Below are 22,764 nucleotides of genomic sequence, written 5' to 3'. Positions count from 1 at the left end.
TAAATAGTTGTCAAACTGTCATTTAAGGAGTAATGAGAAGGAAAAGTCTGTACTTATTCAGTACAGTTAGTACAGACGTATTTAGAAGAAGTAATTTTGGATCTGTGTTTGGTTGAATCTGTGGGTTTGGATCCCATGGATATGGAAGGCCAGCTATAATAGGAAGTAGGTGGTTCTTGAGCTGAGATGGATATAAATTCTTTGGAATAGTTAAGCAGAGCTTCTCAACCAGTGTGCTATGGATCATTAAGGTACCTTTTGAGATACTGGTAATTTTACAATGTTATTATAATTAAAATAGTAAAAATTTTTACATTTCAAATTAACACTTAATTTAAATTATATGGCTCCCTCTATAATCTATTAAATCATTATTTTATTAGAGCAAAAGAACTGGTGTATAGCATTTGCAGACAGAAAACTCTTTATAGTGACTATACTTCATTATTTCTGTCTTTCTCATTAAATCACTGATGTTCTAAATATTATTTAATTTGCCTGTTTTGGTCAGTCATTAATGATATTTTCTTTTCATGTTGATGCATAAATTAGTTTGCTTTTACATTTAGTTTATTAATACAATTTAATTTTTTCATTATTGTAAAATATTTATGAATTCTTGAAAAGAATATAATTTAGATATTTTTTCATTGTTACTTTTACAATTTTTTTCCCTTTCTTTTTGTACCAGAGATTGAATCAGAGGTGCTTGAGCCTCTGAGTCACATCCCCAGCATTTTTTATTTTTTACATTGAGACAGGGTCTTACTAAGTTGCTTAGGGCTTCCCTGAATTGCTGAGGCTGGCTTTGAACTTGAGATCCTCCTACCTTAGCCTCTTGAGCCGCTGGGATTACAGGCATGCACCACCAAGCCCAGCTACAATTGGCTTTAATGTACAGATACTTTTGAAACCACTATAAAAGACAATTTGGTGATAATACTAAAAAAGTCATTAGTTTCACAGGATAAAATAGTAGCCTATTTAAAAGTAATTCAACCCACTTACTAGGCTACTTATAAGAAATATTCTAAACTTTGATTTCTAAACCCAGTAAATCTTTTTCTTCTCAACCTGAAATTTTATTTGTATTAGCATTTCTAAATAAGTCAGTGATGCCAAGTGCATTATAATAGCACAATGCCACTAAATATCTATTTCCTGTGGGAGGACAAAAGTTGAAATGTAAACTTCAAATGAAAAACAGTTTGTTTCCCCCACCCTACCCCTCTTCTTTTCTCATAGATATATTCCTATGGTATCATGTTAAACTTGTGAAGCTTGTTATGAGATCATGCAATTAATAGCTAAAGCTGAAGCAATAATGCTTCACACGGAGCTGGAGAATTACTTGTTTTACCAGTCTTCATGGAAACTGCCAATTCTGTTTGTGGTCATCACTTTCAAATAGTAGTAGATACTACTCAGTATTTTCAGTAAAAAAATTTCAATTTTTGTGAATTGAAAATTAAGTTGTACATATGTATCTAGAGACTGCATTTTCACTACGACAGATAATTCTATAGACATTACAGAAATATTTAGAAGAAAATCATTGGCTGTTCAGAGAAATACTTATTAAGGATGAAGTATAGTGAGTGAATGTTTTGAAACAAAAGTCTATGAAAATTCTATTTAAGTTTGTGACTGATGATGAGGCTTCATGATAGGATCATTCAAATATTTTAGATCAAGAATTCCTTCTGGCCAGGCATGTTGGTGCACACCTGCAATCCCAGCAGCCTGGGAGTCTGAGGCAAGAGAATCACAAGTTCAAAGCCAGCCTCAGCAATTTAGCAAGGCCCTAACCAACTTATGTGTCTTTTTTCAGCACACAGGAAAAGTTTGTCTTTACACAGTACTTTATACTTGGAAAGACTGATAAAATTTTAGTAGTATTAACAACATTTTCTAAAATACATGCAGGTGACATTTTCTTTTTAGTCATGTTCTAGTAACTATGGGGTATTGTTTCTCTAAATTAGGACAGTTTAATATGTATAAGATTATGTATTGATTTTTTTTAAAAGTTGATGTAAATATTTTAATACTTAGGTTTCTTAGTATACTTTTTGTTTGTATTTTAAAGGCCAAACTGTTTTCAGATAGTAGTTCAGCACTTCAGTGAAGAACATTACATCTTTTACTTTGCAGGAGAAACACCAGAACAAGCAGAGGTAAGATACTATTTCTTGAGCTGGGGTGTGACTTGATAGTAGAGTACTTGCGTAGCATGTGTGAGGCACTGGGCTCCATTCTCAGAACCACATATAAATAAATGAATAAAGATTCATCAACATCTAAAAAAATACTTTAAAACAGATCCTATTTCTTTAACTACTGGAAATATTTCTGTTAGCTCATGTTTTCTTTTAAATTAGAATAGAAAACTCTTACCTTTAAGATGCAATAAAAGGATGTCTGAAATCTAATCTTTTTTTATTTTAAGAGAACTTTCACATGTAAAAATTTTTTTGAAAGAAATGCAAAAACAAATGCAGTGAAGGGTTATTTTTAATTTAAAATTGAACTTTAAAAACTATGTCAAGTCTTTGAATGTTTATATAAAATCTCTGCATTAAAGATTATAGATAGTCTCAGTGAAATCCAAAGTTAAATCAGTTAGTTTTGTTAACTATTATTGTTTACATTGGTTAAACCCTTGTATGAACAAAAAGTTCAATCATCAAGAGGAAAAATATTTTAGGGATTTTCTTTCTACATATTCTCTTGGTCTAAGTTTAGCATTAGCCGTTGACCCATATGCAGTATCATTGTAACATAAAATTTTTAAGTAAGTCTTTGAAGAAATGTTTTCAAAAGTCTCCTTTTAAAAACATTTTCTTTAAATGTTAATATTTCTGGCATGCTTAGTTGTATTTTGTACAAATATGGATTTATTTCTGCTTTTACTTTATGGAAGGAACTTAAAGATGGCTAAGAAGCAACTAAAGTGGCTTCACTGGATTGGAAGTAGAACAGATTTGCTAACCATGTATATAAGGCAAATGCTCTTCAAACCCTGGGAGACTGAAACAGGAATTGCAAGTTCAAAGCCAGTCTCAACAACTGAGACCCTTTCTCAGAATCAAAAGGGCTGGATGTAAGGCTTAGTGTATAGAACCCCTGGGTTCTATCCCTAGTACTATAAAACATAACAAAACAAACTAATAATAATAATTTAACAATCCTGTGGGTCCTAGTATGGGCCCCTGACTCAAAAATTATGAAAATTCAGACTCAGAAAAAATATAATGGATGATGAGTCTTAGTTTATAGTTTGTCATATTTCAAATCATTATAAAATAGTTCAAATACTTATTTTCCTAATAATGCCATGTTTGTTTGTAGGTATATATTCCCAATTTTAAGATGAGAAAAGTAGGGCTCAAAACATTTTGGTAACTTAGATTTTTTTTTTTTAATGATAGAAATTGATTTAGGGATAGAAATTTAAATGCCAGTATCCTATCTTCTAGATATTTTGTCATTTTCCTTCTTTCTGAATAAAGATGTGTCACATACCTTGATGACATTTCAGTTTTTTTTCCAAGTCTCACTTAAAATGTTTTTATATGCTTTTTCCATAATCTACTTTCCATGTACCATAAAAAGTCCAAATGAGGGATTTTTCACTGGTTGAACCCAAGTCTTGAAATAAAAGTTCAGTCATGAAGAAGAAAAATATTTGTCAATTTGTTGGGGTTGCAGGGTGTCTAGTTATTCTTTTCTATTTCTGAAAGTTGTGATAATTGATTTGGATTGGATTTGCTCTCCTTTAATATTCTTTAAATACAGACGGTTTAGATTCATTGAAAGAGCGAACAAACTAGACAAAAATTAAAATAAAGCAGTATAGAGTCTTTCAGAAATTTTAAGCTAAAATAAATATTTAGATTTTTTAATAAACCTAAATTGTTCTTTTTTTTTCCCAGAGTAGTAGATGTTTAACATTTTAAAATGTAGTTATAATTTAAATATCAGGCCAAAATGATTTCTAAAATCTCATGTTATATCTAAAGGGCTGGAAATAACCCAACTCACTTACATGTTTCTACCTTTATATTGTGGTCTGAGGTAAAAATTAGAATGCTTTTCATATCAGTTATCACATTATCAGTTGGTTTTGAAATTGGCCTTCTCTCCTCATAAAATGTTAAAAGCTTAACTACAGACAGACATTTCTTCCAAGGTAGTACTTGTTGAGGAGAAACACTTTTGGTTAATTAATGGTCATTCATTGATATACTTAAAATTAATGTAGGGATTCTACATAAATTCAAGCAATTTTTTACATATATATATATATTTTTTTTTCCTTACTCCATTGGGGCACAAATATAGTATAGAATAGTCTTAGACTAGAAAAGGAAATCTAAAGAAAAAAATTTAATTTGAAGAAAATAAATTGACAGTTGGAAACCAAACAAATTAATGTGTATGTCTTTCAAATGGTATGTTATTTTTTGTAGGATTGGATGAAAGGTCTGCAGGCATTTTGCAATTTACGGAAAAGTAGTCCAGGAACATGTAATAAACGTCTTCGTCAGGTGAAACTTTATTTGATTTGTAATTGTCAAGTTTCATTATATTTCATTTATTGCTTTTTATCTTTTTATGTTTCTATGTTTTTGCAACATTTCTGTAGAAAGGTTAATCTTTTCAGGCATTTTAAAGCCTTTCTACCATTTGCTTTAGTAGTAGAAACAATGTGTTATTTCTTTATGAAAGACAGTGCTTTCTGTATACCTACCTCTGGTTCTTAGTCTGTTCTTCAAACCAAGAAAAGTAATGTATTCAGTTGGGAATTTTTTTTCCTTCAAAAAATTGTTTTGGCCTATCCCAAAAATGTAGAACTGAAAGTATTATTGAAAGGGTTATCTGACATAGAGTACTAACCTGAGTGATTTTGGGGCTTTTTACTATATAGTGATTGTTTTGAAACCTACTTCATAACTCTTAAGGAATCTGAAACATTAATAACAAGGCCCATACTTCGATTTTTGGAAAGTTAAGCTAGGAGTTCTCTTTTTATATGTATGTAAGAGCAACTTTATATTCTTCAGCTTTTAGATTTTTTTTCTTCATAGGAATCCCTAGATTATTGGGGGAAAAAATTGTTAAATTCTTGGGATTTTTAGAAAGGCTTAATATAATACATATTTATTGACCAAAGAATTTCCAAAACGCTTGTCAAATTTAATATACTATTCTATTGGAAATGGATAAATGGCAATTTAAGTAACCAGACCCTGTAATCTAGAGTCTGGCCCTTCTTGCAAGGACATTTAATTATATACATAATCGCCATATGTCATTAAAACATAAAAATTTTAAATGTTATAGAAAATCAGATTGGATTTTTTCAAATAGCAGCAAATTGTATGTTGTATGAAACTTATAATTGTAGCTATAATCATAGCTAACATTTGTGAGCCTTTTTTGTGTGTCAGATACTCTGCTATGTGCTCTATATATACTGTTTCTAGTCCTTATGACCTTCAGTGCAGTCTTTATACATTTTATACATGAGAGAAAGGCAAGGCTCAAACAGACTGACTTGTCCAAGTCCACACATGTAGATGATTAGAGAAAAAGATGACTTGATACTAGGAGGCAGAAGGTCTTGAATTTTGGACCAACACTGATAAGCAACTAAGCTTCCTTGGATTTGTATCCTTTTCTGTAAAATCACAAGGCAGACACAGTGTTTGAAAAACATTTTTTAGCTAATGAATTCTCTTTTGTAGTGATAAAATATTTCAGGTTAGTATTATCCATCATTCAAGATTTTGATTCAGGGTAGTGAGAGGTGTCTACTTTTTGTATATGGTAGAAAGGTGTATTTCATTACTCTGCAAGAAAATAATAGAAATAACTTACAAAATTTGTGTTTTTATTTGAGATAAATTTTAAGTGAGAAGGATTATTTTAAATGCTTAAATGTTGCATTCTGTAGTATGTCACATGAAAGAAGACAAGCAGAAAAACAAGTCACTATTTTTTATTATTTCATAATAATTGTTTTAGAAACCTAATGTATAATTCTTTCAACCTGGGGTAATCATTTTTGTGTTTTCTTCAGGTCAGCAGCCTTGTTTTACATATTGAAGAAGCCCATAAACTACCAGTAAAACATTTTACTAATCCATATTGTAATATCTACCTGAATAGCGTCCAAGTAGCAAAAACTCATGCAAGGGAAGGGCAAAACCCAGTGTGGTCTGAGGAGTTTGTCTTTGAGTAAGTTTTATTTTATCATTACATTAAATCACTTAAAAAAAAAAAAAAAACTATATTGCATTTTCTTTCCTTTTTTGGAGGGGAGTCTCTGTAATCTATACTGTCAGAACAAGGAATCAAGTCTAGATGTTTTAATATAACTCTTTTGTGTTGCATTTGTTCACCTTTATTAGTAAAGTGCTATGACCTTGGCTTTTTCACCTAATTATTAATATAAATTAGCATTATTGATAAGTCCAAAAACATACAAAATGATTACTAGGGTTTCTATGACCTATTTGAATGAATTATTGGTAGTTTAGGACATTAAAAATGGTAGAAAAGTGTGCTTATAGGCATTCCTGTATACCAAATAATAAAATATGTTGTCAAATCTAGTTTTTAGTGTAGCACACTTGTTTTTAACAGAAATTGAGGATTTATTTAGCATTAATACTGAAGAAATCAAGTAGTTAGAACATATTGTTAATTCTTTCTCTCCTTGCTTCTGTAGTGATCTTCCTCCTGACATCAATAGATTTGAAATCACGCTTAGTAATAAAACAAAGAAAAGCAAAGATCCTGATATCTGTAAGTTGATATAGAAACTTTCTAAAGTACAAATAGCATCCTTTATTTATTTTTAGAATCACAATGATATATCTTAAAATGGAAATTAAAAACAAATGAAAGTACTGTAATTCGAGATAGTTTCTTACTGTAATCTAAAGTTTAGATTATTTGAGAGGGTGTATCTAAGAAAAAAATAGCTAAATTGTACATATTGTAAACCTAAGCCCTTAAGACTAAAACAGACGTCTTTCTCCAGCAAATAAAGAATAAATGGTAACAGTGGTAATTTTTCCGTGGGACTTCCCCTCTCCCTTCTTCCTTTCTACTTTTTCCTACTTTCCTGTACTTAGCATATCTAAGTAAAAAAGTACTCTATTAAAAAAGGATTCTTTGAACTAGAGTATGTTATTTGTTCACTCTAATCTCCAAATGCTCCTAGTTCTTGTTCTCAGCAGCAGCACACTTCTTCTCAGACTATTGCTAGAACAGATGTCAGTGGGATTTAGCATTCACATCAGGGTGAATTAGGTTAATACCATCTTAAAACTCAAGCTTAGGGAAGGAAGTGATATGTATTAACTGATAGATCAAAGCCTGAATTTATCTCTATAAAATGTTTATTCTGTAATTGCTATACTATTTAAACATAACATTTTTTAGTGGTTCCCCTTTACTTTCATGTGCTTAGTAATCATAGAAAAGGAAAGCCATACGTCCTATTTGGACTGTAATCTCTCTTTTTTCCCCTCTACTTTTTCACTTATCCTATTACAAATCAGCTCAAGAGTTACCTGTTTGGAATGAATTTTTAATTTTCCTAGGCTGAATTAGATACTATTTCTTTAAAAAGCATTAACCACTATTACAGCACTTATCACACTATACCATAATCGATTTCTTGCAAGACCCTGTCTTAATCATCTCTATATGCCATGCCCATCTATCACAACCTAGCATACAGTAGGCATTAAGTAAATGAAGTAAGCTAATAAGTACTGAATTTGTGGTAGAAAACCCCTTTAATAAAAAGCATGTAACACTGTGGAGAAGACTGGAAATTTAATGAAGTCATTGTTTTCCTTTCAAAGTATTTATGCGCTGCCAGTTAAGCAGGTTACAGAAAGGACATGCCACAGACGAATGGTTTCTGCTCAGCTCCCACATACCACTAAAAGGTATTGAACCAGGATCTCTGCGTGTTCGAGCACGATATTCTATGGAAAAAATCATGCCAGAAGAAGAGTACAGTGAATTTAAAGAGGTACTGTGTTATTCGCCAGTCTGATTATTTTTAATGACATTCTTAATAGAAACATTTACCATTTAATAAAAGATCCATTAAGTTAAATATAGTAATTTCAAAGCTTAGTGGCATACTGATAACCAGAGCTTAAAAATCATGTGGTATAATTTTGATCTTACAAGACTAGAAATATGGCCAGGCATGGTGGCTCATGCCTGTAATTCCAGTGACTTGGGCTGCTAAAGCCAGAGGACCACAAGTTCAAGTCCAGTCTCAGCAATCCAGTGAGCCCCTAAACAACTCAGTGAGAACCAGTCTCGAAATAAAAAATTAAAAGGGCTTGGGGATATAGCTCAGTGGCAAAAAGCCCCTGGGTTCAATCCCCAATACCAAAAAAAGAATTAAGAAATATGTAGGCATCAAACATACTGGTATTTTAAATAAATTTATTCAGGACCTACTTCTTTAAAAATAACATGAAAAACAACTATTTCCTGTTAGTCTCACCGAGAATATGTAATGCTCTGAATTTTCAACCATCTTTTTTAAAATGCCATTTTAGCTTATACTGCAAAAAGAACTTCATGTAGTCTATGCTTTATCACATGTATGTGGACAAGACCGAACACTACTGGCTAGCATCCTACTAAGGATTTTCCTTCATGAAAAGCTTGAATCATTGTTGTTATGTACACTAAATGACAGAGAAATAAGCATGGAAGGTGAGTATGGATGTGTAAAAATGGGCTAATAATTAGATTTATATGTTTATTATATAAATATGTAAATATCTGGGCTCTGTCTTCAGATAATTAAATCATAGCAGAGAAAAGTTAATTCTGTTTTTTCATTTAAAAATTGCAATTGAAACGTCAGTATTCCTCCTTACATTGGTTAATATGGGAGGCTAATATTTCTAATATGTTCCTGATGTAACAGGTATGTATTACAAGCTCTAAGAAAGTGATTTCTGAGTCTAGATCAATGGCCCAATGAGCTTCTCTATTAAGAAAACTTTAGTATACTTACTATAATGTCTTTTTACTTACTAATGGACATTTGATGTCAGTTAAATTTTATTTCTTGCTTAGTAGTTCCCAGGCCATGGGACACACAGTCCTTTTAACCACTTTACTAATAATGTCAGAATAATCCATTTCCTCCCAGTACTTTGATTTAGTACCAGTATTTGCTTCTAAGTTCCCTAAAAACATTGCAAAGTCTAGAACTATTTCCTTTTAATCATAAAAATTGTAAAAATACATAGATTTGTCAAGGAGTAGATAAAATAGTGGTATATATTTTACAGTGAAATTCTTTTCCAGTAATATTTATTAAAATGTTTCAATAACTAATAATTTATACTCGGGTTTTATGTTATTATTTGGAAATGGACTCAGACTTTTCAAAGCATGAAATGAGATAGCAAAGCAGGCATTTTTTGGTTTCAGTCTTATCACTAACTAGCTAACTGATCTGAGACAAGTGATATAACGATTCTGAGTTTTCCTTTTTTCCATATGAAAATGATGGTGTTAATTCCTTCTTATGATCTAATTTTGATTTGCCACACATGAAAGTCTTTTACAAAAAAGAGTTGTTAGAATTATGTCATTATAATCGATACTTCAGTGCTGCATAGTGCACTTAAAGGTTATAACTGTTGCAGAAAAATAATTTAATTTCTAATTTGGTCACCTTAGTAGAGTCCTCTACAAATCATCTTTTAATATAAATGTTTGTGTAGATGAAGCCACTACTCTGTTTAGAGCCACAACACTTGCAAGTACCTTGATGGAGCAATATATGAAAGCCACTGCTACACAATTTGTTCATCATGCTTTGAAAGACTCCATCTTAAAGATAATGGAAAGCAAACAATCTTGTGAGGTAAGAATTTAATGCTTTAAGTATTTCAGCAAATAGCATATATTAATTAGTAATTATTATAACAAATTGCATTTTAAGGAAAATACATTTTCTAAAACTATCCATCAAAGCAGTTATACCTTCTGTAATACATTTATAAAATGTATTTGGACATGTATGTAATACATTTATAAAAATGTGAAAAAGATTTTTTTTAAAAAAAGAGGTACTTCAGGAGTAGGGGTTTAGCATGTAGCTCAGTCATAAAACACTTGTTAGAATGTGTACGGTACTGAGTTTAATCTCCAGCATCACACATGTGCTTTATTTTGGAATTAGAAACTATTAAATTGTACCCGAAATTCATGATTTTCATTTTGATTTTCTCCTACTATACTAATGAACAAGAATTTGCTACTTTCATGTGCATCACATAAATTTGAGTGTTTTAGGGACTTTTATTGAACAGATTGAGTATCTCTTATCCAAAATGCTGGGACCAGAAGTATTTCAGATTTGGGATTCCCCCTCGCCCCTGATTTTAGACATTTCCATGTACACAAAACTAATTTATATACTTTATACACACAGAGGGTAATGTTATAAGATATTTTTAGTGTGCTTGTGCTTTAATTAAGATACACCATATGAAGTCAAGTATAGAATTTTTCACTTGTGGCAACATGTTAACACTCAAGTTTTGTAACTAGGTACATTTCAGATTTTGGATTTTCCAATTAGGGATGCTTACTTAACCTGTAAAACTACATAACACTTCACAACACAGATTTGTCCTTGGAAGGTCTTTTGGGGAAAGGTGATTATAAGGAAAGCAAATAAAATCATGTTTTTAGTATGATTAAAGCTTCATTATATATAAGATGATGAGTAGAAACTCACATGGCTATTATATTATTTTCATGGTGGAGCAGTTAAAAAGAAAGATACTGATTATACCTTTTTGAATAATAAGGAATTTCTTTTAATGTTGGAACTGTCAAAATGTTAATTCTGGGGCTGCTGTTGTGGCTCAGTGGTAGAACGCTTGCCTAGCATGTGTGAGGCACTGGATTCAATCCTCAGTACTGCATATAAATACAAATAAAGATTCATTGACAAAAATAATTTAAAATTATGTTAATTCTGCACTAAGTTGTCAGTTCTTATTTAGTAAAGGGAAGAGATGAGTGATCTGGCGTTGAAAATCTAGGATAATGCCATAGTTGATCTAACCATGAAAGATGATGCAGAAATGCAGCAAGTCTGTAGAGAATCCCTGAACTCCTAATAGAAGGAATTCATACTTTCTTAAACCCACTCCATTGACACCAGTCCAGAACTTAATTTTAAGATTTCAGTTTTCAGAAAGGATTATGATTCTGCCTAAGGCATTGGTATTTTCATTAGCCATTATATAAGTCCCACCTCATTCAGAAAAGCCTTTTTATTTAATCATTTTTTCCTTCAGATAAATAAAATTAATTAATCACTGCTTGGTTTTCAGTTGAATAGTTGGGAATGAATGATAGAGCAGCTACTTAAAATTCCCGTTTATGCAAAGTATAAAAGGAAAGACGGATACAATAGAAAAATTGAGAATCTTGAAAACTGTTTGTTTACCTTGATTTATTTGTATTTATCATTGCCAAAATGGATTTATATTTATCTGTTCCTTAGTTAAGTCCATCCAAATTAGAAAAAAATGAAGATGTGAACACTAATTTAGCACACCTATTGAACATACTTTCAGAACTTGTAGAGAAAATATTCATGGCTTCAGAAATACTTCCACCGTAAGTAGTAAAATCTTCATTTGACAAGAATTGTCTACTTGTGTTTTGAAAAAATTGTTTTTCTAAAGTATATGTAAGCTGTCTATTCCTGATATTATTATACTCTGAAAAAGTTATAGTTTTAAATCTTTACAAGGTGAACTGTACTTAAGGAAAAAGAGTGAAAGTATCCAGAGAAAAATATTCTTAAAGAAAGTCGAATGAAATACTTAGATTTGGAAAACAAACCATGCATTTATATAGGTCGCTTATCTAGTATCTTGTGAAGTGAATAAAGGGGGCCTGTCACCTCAGATTTAAGAAGATATGAAAGACATGTTGTCTATTTGAATTTCTTGTTCAAAATGTATACCAGAGGGTTAGGAATGTGGCTCTGGACTAGTGCTCACCTAGCATGCACAAGGCCCTGGGTTCTTTCCCCAGCACTGCAATAAAAAAGAAAAAAATTAAAAAATGTATTCCAGATGTCAATATCATTCTATATCTGCTTAAGGGCCTCCAGTGTTAGCGAACATTCTTATTCAAGTAGATGTAATTAACAAGTCAAAGTGTTTTTCCACAGAACTTATACCACGATAGTTATCTATCCTCATTCCAATATTTGTTCCATACTTTCATTAAAGACAGGCAGTCTAAATTGGATCATGATAAACTCACTGGATTATATTTTCCTTACCTCTTGCTAAATGTGTTTCTTATTACTTTTCCCAAAATACTTTTTTGAGGGGAAAGGCCAGTTGAATTAAAATGTGGTGTATTTGGGTAAAACTTTTGGCTGCCGTGAAATCAGTATTTTTTACTTTTTTTTTTCTGTATTGAGATGATTGTGTTATTTTGGCAGGACACTGAGATATATTTATGGGTGTTTACAGAAATCTGTTCAACACAAATGGCCTACAAATACCACCATGAGAACAAGAGTTGTTAGGTAAGTTTCATTAATTCATTTGTTACAACATTCTATATAGCACACACTGATTTTTGTGTGTGTGTACGTACACATTTTTATTTAGGTATTCGTACACATATACACATATAGAGAAAGAGAGAGACATTTGGTGCTAAGAGAGAAGAGCAATAATTGAACCATTTATATACTGATTAATTGATTTGTAACACAGTCTTTTACTTAGGGCTGATCTTCAGCCAAAGCCTCCAGTTCCAAAGCTTATTTCAGTTTGATCATTGAACAATAATTAGGTAAAACTGCTTTGGTAATTCTTTGGAATTTGGGAGCTTATATGTGGGAACTTCATTATTATCATTCTAACTTACTCTTCCAATGAAGAAACAGATTTAAAGAAGTTACATTGTTCACCTAAGGATATATGGAATATTAGTAACCAAGACAGAACTAAAGCAAATTCAACCGGATATCTTTAACATTGTTGCAAGCTTTTGTTAGTAAGCACAACCCTACCAATACAACATCATTGGAAGTTTAGTGCAAATGCATCAGAAATGAAGCAGTTTTCTAATAATTTATTATGTAAAATATATACTGTCAGTTATGTCAGATCTCAAAAAAACAGGTAATTACTAAAAGACACCAATATATAATATTATATATTGGTGTCTTTTAGCAATTAGTTTTGAAATGTGTATTAGTCCTCCCTCCAATCTAAATTTTTTCAAGTGTTTCTACTTCTTGCACACATGAAATTTTTCCTGGGTAGGTAGGGGTATAGCTCAGTACCAGGGCACTTTCCTAACATGTGCAAAAGCCCTTTGTTAGACCCCGTACCACTATTATGCAAAGAGAGGAGAAAAAAAAAAAAAAAAACCACCACCTCAAAATAACTCTCTTGATTGGTTATATTTAAAAATTATAAATTCTCTACTTATTGGTTATAGTGGTAACAGAGGAAAGGAAAAGGATTACAAACAATATTTCAATAGTTATGTTTATCATGAAAATTAACTGTTAAGCACAGTAGAAAATTCTCCTATAATATTGATATAGTATCACCAGGTGTTTTAGGGGCCAACCTTTTAAATATGTGTAGGTACTTACATATTCCTTTCAAATTTAAAATAATCTCTAAAAACTAGCAAAGTAGATTTGTCCACTTTTGCATTCTTACATGGAGCCAGGTTAAGTTTTACGTTCACAAAGCCTACTAGAGTGAAATCCAGATTTAAAGATTTAATTATAGTTACATAATTGCTACAAATGCTGTTTGAGAAATAGCATTTATTTTCTAACAGTCCAAAATTAACAATATAGAATACATTTGCAGGTTAACAAATAACAAAGACTGTGCCAGTAGTCTCTAGATGGACTTTTTATAAACTATTTAGGGAATAATGCTTGTCTTTTAGTAGGTCAAGTATTAGTATGGATTCCTCCTAAAAGAAAATAATCCACTGGACAATATATATAGTCTTGGTACAAGTGACTAAAGGAGGTACAGTAGGAATATATCTATATAATAAGTTAGTTAATTGTTCTCTGAGTAAAATCAGCAGATAAAATCTCATCATTATGCCATATGCTTTCTACTAATTTTTGCTATTTTATGAACTTTATAAGTTTTGATAAACTTTAGAATTCATAAAGTATTTTTCTTTATTAAGAGCTTTTCATCATTCTATTTACTGTAGTAAACACTTTCATTTACCAATAAGAAGTCCCTTTGGATTTCTATTTTTATGACTCATCAACAAAATTGATAACAACCAAGTTGATTTATAACAGACTTTACTGGGATGTTTTGTTTATAAAAAAGAATCAAGAGTAATAGGAATACAGAACTGTACATCTATGAAAGAGTTTATTTGTACTACTATAGCATCTCAGAAATTCTTAGCTAAGATAGTAAATGCTGTATGAAATTTAATGTCTTCCCAAAATTAATCTAAACCCCAATTTGGAGAAAATGGGTAATATATATTCAAGAAGTAGATATACATGTTCTCAAAATGCAATGCTTTGATTTACTTTTTTCTTAAATTTTCTATCTTTGGGCTGCCCTGCGTTAATTCAGAGTAAAGGTTGTGGTTCTATGAGTATTAATAATTGTTTATATTTATTTTCTAAAAAAGAAAATTTCCCTCCCATTCAGTGGTTTTGTTTTTCTTCGGCTTATCTGTCCTGCCATCCTGAATCCACGGATGTTTAATATCATCTCAGGTAATTAGCTTTTGATGAATTTTGAAATGAAAATAAAATTAGCAAACAGTTCATATTAATTGGTAAGAATACTCTTAAATCTGATTTTGGAAAATTATCAAATTCTAAGCACCCTTCCCTTTCATTCTTCACTTCTTTACCTTTTCTATTTGGCTTCCTAGCTTTTCTTTCATCTACTATTTTAAGGCTGAGATGGCAGAATTATACACATTTCACTTTCTTTTCATCCCTACTTGTGTCTCAAATTCTTAAGACATTTTACAGACTATAATTGGGCCTTTGCAAGTTGGGAAATTTTGCGTGCTTAATCCATGCCCAATTGATGTACACTGGAGTTTCTTTTTAAGATCTAATTAAAATTCTACCTCAATTCACAGTACTGCTCTTTGTTTATGTTACAGCTGGTTCCTCCCATGAAAATTTGTTACCAGTTATATGATGTTAATCAGCCTTTTTAACCACTAATACAATGTGACTCAGTTTTTCTTATTTACCTACATGTTCATTATAGAATGACTTTTGGATATACTTGTAGGCTTCTTTCAAAGAAAGAATAACTGTGATACTTAAATTTCAAATTTAATAATGAGCCATTATTAATAGAAGACATTAGATCTGTTTTTATCCTAATAATTTAAAAATTTTTAGAAAATTTTTTGCAGTTTTTGGGATTGAATCTGATTGCGGTACTTTACCACTTAGCTACATCCTCAGCTTTTTTCATTTTTAGAGAGTGGGTTTCACAAAATTGCTCATGCTGGCCACAAACTTATAGTATTCTTGCCTCAGCCTCTGGGATTACATGCATGCACCATTGCACCTGACTGTCCTAATAATTTGAAGCTCAAAACTAAAATATTTTGGGATATCTTGATTTTTACTTTTAGAACCACCACATCCCAGTAGTTATTTTTTATTGCTATTAAAATGAGTAAATCTATGAGTCTGTTAAGACTCAGGAGTTTAGAATTCTTTTGGAAACATTTATCTTAATGTTGGCCTCTTATCTGCTACTCAACAATATTTATAGCTCAGCTGCTTTAAGAGTATGATCTAAAAAAATCAAGCAGTCAGGGAGACTGCCTACAGGATATTGCAGGTAAATAATTATATTAATTTTAATATTTCTATTTATAATATTTACGACATAAATATTTATATATTTAATAGCTAAAAATTTTATTTACATTCAACTGTGTTCTCTAGAAGTGTATCCTAACTGAACTTTAAAATATTTCTGAAGTTTATTAATAAATAAAGCAGAGATCCCAGAATACCTTTGTTCTTGTTCTTTAAAGTAAATTATCTATAGATAAATTGGAAATAAAGTTGGGAGCCAGAAATTGCTTAAATTCCAAATTGTTTAGTGGTTTAAAATTAACTTTGTGAATTGTTCTGAAAGATATGTGGACTTTGAGAATTGTTGTAAAAGATATGCGGAATGACAGTCTTTAGGAATAAAAATCTTTTTGAGGTATTCTGAAATAGTTTCAACAAGTTTGGAATTTCTGAACTTCATAGTGCCCTTTTCACAAAACTAGAAGCACAGTAAAGTGCATTCCTTTTTTCCCCTTTGAACTCAAGTTCTTTTTTTCAAGCATTATGAGTTCTTAATAGAAGAATGTTAGTATTTTAAGAGCAATGAAATACTAAAGTGCTAAATTTAGAATTGTTTACCTGTGCCCACTTCTCTTATAGATTCGCCATCTCCAATTGCTGCAAGAACACTGATATTAGTAGCTAAATCTGTGCAGAATTTAGCAAATCTTGTGGAATTTGGAGCTAAGGTAAAAACAATTTGTTTAAAATGTCATTTGTGAAGGAAACTTTTACATGATAAAGTCATAAATATAGCTCAAATAAATTTCCAGTAGCAGATATTTCGTATTAAGTAGTAGATACCTATGTGGTAAAAATAATAATTTTCACCAGTATAGAAAACAAATTTCTCAGGATTCCCTTGCTTTTAAATATAAAAATCATGGAACAAAGTTATTAGTAAAGTCAAATGTCACAATAAATAAATTAAAATTCAGGTGAGTTTTAAAAACACACATGATTATACTAAATAACTATTAATATTCTGGTTGGGATCATATTGTCAACTGCTTTTGCACTTAATATGTGACAGACTTCTTTCCATACCTGGAAGTAAATCACTTTTGGATATTTACATGGCTATTTATCACTATTATTGCTATAATAAGTATCCTTTTATACACTTCCTTTCAGGCTTCTCCTTTATTTCCTAAACTTTGAAGTAGGATTACAAATTGAAATAAACACATTATAGCTTTTGCTATGTTATATTGCCCTAAGATTTTTTTGCTCCCCATAGCCTTGTCGAAACTCAGTAGATATTTTCATTTTTTTCCCATTTAATAGGCATAATGTTGCTTTGTGTCTCATTTCATTACTCTTAGACTTTCATGTCTACACCTTTGGAATTGCCTGTTGAGGTGTTATTGAATTTCTTGTTCATTTTAAGATGTATTAATATTAATCGTTTTATGTTTTATAGAATATTTTAAAGTATTATTGGATTTTAGTTTGATACGTTCAAAAGCTAAACCATGTTTTATAAACTCCTTATCTGAATTCTGAGACAGGTTATAAATTATATATTTTAATATTGTGGAATGTTACACTGTATTTTTTAAATTCCTTATAATCTCTGCTGGTTCTAACATCTAGATGTTTTTTTAGTAATTACTTTTGAACGTACATATAAGTAATTTGAGTCTACCAGACTAATATTATGATCTGTGTTTTGGTCCAGAACTTATCATTCTTTCATTAAAAATGCCATAACTCCTTAACATAACAGTTTATAAGAAATATGGTGTCATGTGATTAAGTCCTATAAACTGCTATTTATAGACATTAGATTTCTAAGAATTCCTGCTACATGTGTAGTTTTTCAAGCAGTTGTTTCTGATGGATATGGTAAGCTTTTAATTTTAATTATTTTTAGGAGCCTTATATGGAAGGTGTCAATCCATTCATCAAAAGCAACAAACATCGTATGATCATGTTTTTAGATGAACTTGGGGTACGTATATAATTTTTAAGTACTTTGAGACCTGTACTTAAAAATCTTTAGGAAGATTTGTATCCAGAACTGAAATAGATTTTATTTTTGTTTGAGTCATAAAGACTCATGGTTTATGCTAAGCATACATTATTATGGCTTTTGACCTACCTGTGTAATGTATTAGTTTCTGTCTTGCTGTTCATTATCTTCTTGGCTATTCCATATCAGTAACTGTGGTATTTATTATCTCCTTAGCTTTCACTTTACATCTGCTATAAGATTTGAAACAGGATGGGTAATCCACAGTTCTGATCAGATTAAAAAAGTAAATAGACTAGAGACTGGGTGTTCTTGTGGCTTTTCTAGGAATCAAATATGGATTTGGTGTTTTGCTTCAGTGTTTCTACCTATGCCTCATACAGGCCTTTATAAATAGAGTGCTGGCGAGGATGTGGGGAAAAGGGTACACTTGTACATTGCTGGTGGGACTGCAAATTGGTGCAGCCAATTTGGAAAGCAGTATGGAGATTTCTTGGAAAGCTGGGAATGGAACCACCATTTGACCCAGCTATTCCCCTTCTCGGTCTATTCCCTAAAGACCTAAAAAGAGCATGCTACAGGGACACTGCTACATCGATGTTCATAGCAGCACAATTCACAATAGCAAGACTGTGGAACCAACCTAGATGCCCTTCAATAGACGAATGGATAAAAAAAATGTGGCAGTTATACACAATGGAGTATTACTCTGCATTAAAAAATGACAAAATCATAGAATTTGCAGGGAAATGGATGGCATTAGAGCAGATTATGCTAAGTGAAGCTAGCCAATCCCTAAAAAACAAATGCCAAATGTCTTCTTTGATATAAGGAGAGTAACTAAGATCAGAGTAGGGACGAAGAGCATGAGAAGAAGATTAACATTAAACAGGGATGAGAGGTGGGAGGGAAAGGGAGAGAGAAGGGAAATTGCATGGAAATGGAAGGAGACCCTCAGGGTTATACAAAAGTACATACAAGAGGAAGTGAGGGGAAGGGGAAAAATAATACAAGGGGGAGAAATGAATGACAGTAGAGGGGGTAGAGAGAAGAGGGGAGGGGAGGGGAGGGGAGGGGAGGGGGGATAGTAGAGGATAGGAAAGGCAGCAGAACACAACAGACACTAGTATGGCAATATGTAAATCAATGGATGTGTAACTGATGTAATTCTGCAATCTGTATATGGGGTAAAAACGGGAGTTCATAACCCACTTGAATCAAAGTGTGAAATATGATATATCAAGAAATTTGTAATGTTTTGAACAACCAACAATAAAAAATTAAAAAAAATGAGGATATATTTATAATTTCTAAGATCCTGCATTTCTTAGTAAGATTAAATTTTATGGATTATGTAGAATTTTTTTTTCACATTGAATCAGTTTTAAAGTCAGTATGTTAGTATTTTCAGGTGTGAACTGAGCCAAATGTATGATGTTAGGGAATGCTAGTCTGAGGTACCCATGTTTTACCTTACTTAATACATTCAGATTCTGTTAAAATATTTTTAAGTAGCAATCACAGCACTGAGACAAACAAATTAGAATTGTCTGTGGGCTCCTAGTTTACAAGTCAGGTATAAAAACTAGTGAGAAAGAATTTTAGAGCAAATATCTATATTTATAAGGAGATTGAGAAATAAAAGGGTGAATGCTAAACGTCCATTATGTTTCTATTTGTGAACTCCTGAGCAAATTTGGAGATAGAACAACCCAGAAAAATACAGTTGGTTAGTGATTAGAGAAAAAGATTTGTTTGTTTTTATTTTTAATGAGCTGTTTGGGAAATGCATGCCCAACTTTAAGGCTGGATAACTTATTTTAAGCTATATTTCTAGGTTTTTAGATTCGTGGTTTGAATTCCATTTATTTTCCATAATCACAAATATCTGTAATCCAACTTTACTATCATTCTCTAGTTAGGCTGTGTAATCTGGCAATATTCTGATATCCCTTCAGTTTCCTCATACTCTTCTATTCCTTCACTACTTGCATAATTCAAATTAATTTGCATAGTGCGAATTCCTAAAACATCTCTCTATTCTGCTTCCTTGGTTTCCCCCTGCATATCTATGATACATAACTGTTGCTATGACTGGTTTAATTTTTTTCCCTGTTCACTAAGCAATACATGTCTTTAATCCTTTAGTCACTGAATGAATAAGAATAACAGTCAATAAGAATGAATATATTGTTCTGATTGTGTTTCTTACCACAAAAAAATGTTTTCCAATTTTTAGGAATGTATAGAAAACATTATCATTAAAGAGGCGAATGAATTTATATAAAGTTATTGATAATCCAAACCCATGTTAAATTTTATTTCAAAGTTTGAAATAATTCTAGCATTTAGTGCTAGTTAAAAAGTTCTATAAGTTGACCATAATGACCAAGTTACTTAATGAACCTTACTTAAAGATAGTATAATTAGTAATTGTTTTGAGCATATTAGCCAGTTACAAAACAGATAAGATTTTTTTTTATTGTACTGTAATTTAGTTCCTACCTATATGTTGATCAATTTGGACAAACTACAGTAGTTTCATAAAATGCATTTAATCTAGATTAGTAGCTAATCCCTATACTCTTTATCTAGCATATGTTCTAGATGCTAACTTATAGGAAATCCATTGTTTTAGATTCACAGTGTTGTGCCATATTCTGCCATGCTGTGGAAGAAAATGGATCTTGGCTTTCGTGTGAATACAGAAGTTAGACAATCCACATTTTTTTAAAAATATATATATTTTTTAGTTTAGTTGGACACAATACCTTTATTTTTATGTGGTGCTGAAGATCGAGGGCATCGCACATGCTAGGCGAGTGCTCTACTGCTGAGCCACATCTCCAGCCCGACAATCCACATTTTTATCAGAACTTTTAATGCTGAATATTTCAACAAGAACCCTTACAATTTTAAAAATTCTGACATTTAAATATGAAGTTATTATGTTGAAAATTCTGTTTACTATATCCAGTTAAGAACATTTCAGAAGAGATTATAAAGATTTGTATTTCTAAATGCAGTTTTATGATTCCTTTAAAGAATGTACCTGAACTTCCGGACACTACAGAGCATTCTAGAACTGACCTGTCACGTGATTTAGCAGCACTGCATGAGATTTGTGTGGCTCATTCAGATGAACTGAGAACACTCAGTAATGAGCGAGGTGCACAGCAGGTAGGTTTTTGCCAGCTACCATTAACAATGATGTTTTATTAACACTTAAGCAAAAATATCAGCATAAGACTCTGAGATGTAGTAAATAACTAAATTCTGATCAACATTTTAATAGTTATTAAATTTTTAAGAATCAACCAAAAAGATCTCAGCAAATAATAAAGGGCCCAGACTAAAATACTTTTGATACTGCCAAATAGCAGAGCTGCTCTAGTCTAAATTTTTAACTCTACTAAAAAATGATGGTGTAACACTTTCACATAATGGCATATGTGAAAATGGCAAGTGAACTGATTAATAGTGTTATTTTTAAAAATTTTTATTTCAGTTACTCTCTCTCATACGGAGTACACAGCCAAAGTGATTCTCAAATTATGAAACATGAGAATTATTAGGGAAGTCTGAAATAATTACGTATTTCAAATTCCATATCCAGAGATTTTGTGGTGGGCTTTTGAAACTACATTTCTAATAAGCTTTTACAATGATTTAAATACAAGTGGATCATAGCTCATACTTTAAGAAATACTACTTGATATTATTAGACTCAACATATACAGATTGGAATACTACTCTAAGTCCTTTAAAATTCTGGTTCCTCTTTATCTTGAAGCAGAGAACAAAATGAATTATGTTTTGTATGGCCTGAACTGAGATAAGGGCTACTTTCAGGAAGTTAAGTGGGAGCAGTTTTATCAAAGTGCACACTACATATACAGTGAATATTATTGTTACACTGGATAATCATTTGGGATTTTGCAAAAGAAATTAAAGCAGTGCATTTAGTGATTGGGTTGTCTTCAACCTGGTATTCTAGATATTTTCTTTTTTCCAAATTAAGATAATTGTCTCCCTCATTAGAATTCTACTTTAGAATTTTTTTGATAACTTTAGGTTTTTAATGGCAAATATGTATTCTGGCAAGATGATCTATCTAGAGATTATTCTAGGAGATAACAAAACACAAACAAATTTTTGTTATTCTTTATCTTGGTCACAACTAAACATACTCAAAGTCTGAATAATAGGAACCCAACGATTTTATGCTTGGGGTAGATTGCTAATGAATCTGTTTTATGAATTCCTTTTCTTTGATGTGGCTCCTTTCAAATACAGATTCCCAACCTGAATTTCAGCCCAAGCTTTCATTTATTTACTAATTATTTTCACACTGTTTCTTTCTGTCTAGCATGTACTGAAAAAGCTTCTGGCTATAACAGAACTGCTTCAACAAAAACAAAACCAGTATACAAAAACCAATGATGTCAGGTAGCAGCCTTTGCCTCAGTGATCTGCATGGATTCAGCATGCCCAACATGGTAATTCACATCAGTATAATTGTCTCCTTTGCTCTTGCCAAAAAATAGCACACCTTTCCACATTCCAGTGATGTGTGAGCTATGCAAACAAAACCCAAGATTCTGTCGGTAATAACTGTGCCAGCCATTTTGTAAGCTATCTGTGCAGGATATTTGCACTTTTTCCACATGGAATCTTTACCAAACTCTGAGCCTTGGTGTACAGATCACCTTTCACAAAAAATGCTATGACTGTATCTTGAACTTTGAAAATATATTTTCAATACACCAATTGCCAAAGTGTTGCTGTCTCTCGGAAAAAGAACTATGAAAACAACTGAGGAGGAAAAGCATTCTCTATTGACAATTGCGTATAACTG

General features: G+C 31.6%; 1 protein-coding gene across 1 annotated transcript in view; it reads left to right on the top strand.

Annotated features, from left to right (window-relative positions):
* The window catches only part of Rasa1 (RAS p21 protein activator 1), a 107,453-nt gene that overhangs the window by 79,923 nt on the left and 4,766 nt on the right, over window positions 1-22,764 (top strand). Inside the window, exons 12-25 of the mRNA XM_071612438.1 lie at window positions 2,090-2,177; window positions 4,473-4,550; window positions 6,086-6,243; window positions 6,737-6,813; window positions 7,884-8,056; window positions 8,601-8,760; window positions 9,786-9,928; window positions 11,585-11,700; window positions 12,542-12,628; window positions 14,766-14,833; window positions 16,532-16,620; window positions 17,808-17,885; window positions 20,952-21,086; window positions 22,276-22,405. Of these exons, the coding sequence (XP_071468539.1) occupies window positions 2,090-2,177; window positions 4,473-4,550; window positions 6,086-6,243; window positions 6,737-6,813; window positions 7,884-8,056; window positions 8,601-8,760; window positions 9,786-9,928; window positions 11,585-11,700; window positions 12,542-12,628; window positions 14,766-14,833; window positions 16,532-16,620; window positions 17,808-17,885; window positions 20,952-21,086; window positions 22,276-22,359 (1,534 nt within the window). The 3' untranslated portion in view covers window positions 22,360-22,405. The remainder of the gene's footprint in view (window positions 1-2,089; window positions 2,178-4,472; window positions 4,551-6,085; window positions 6,244-6,736; window positions 6,814-7,883; window positions 8,057-8,600; window positions 8,761-9,785; window positions 9,929-11,584; window positions 11,701-12,541; window positions 12,629-14,765; window positions 14,834-16,531; window positions 16,621-17,807; window positions 17,886-20,951; window positions 21,087-22,275; window positions 22,406-22,764) is intronic.

This window comes from Marmota flaviventris, chromosome 5, assembly GCF_047511675.1.
Source record: "Marmota flaviventris isolate mMarFla1 chromosome 5, mMarFla1.hap1, whole genome shotgun sequence".
Lineage (NCBI taxonomy): Eukaryota > Metazoa > Chordata > Mammalia > Rodentia > Sciuridae > Marmota > Marmota flaviventris.
Note: the sequence above shows the minus strand (reverse complement) of the source record. Positions and strands in the feature narration are given on the sequence as shown.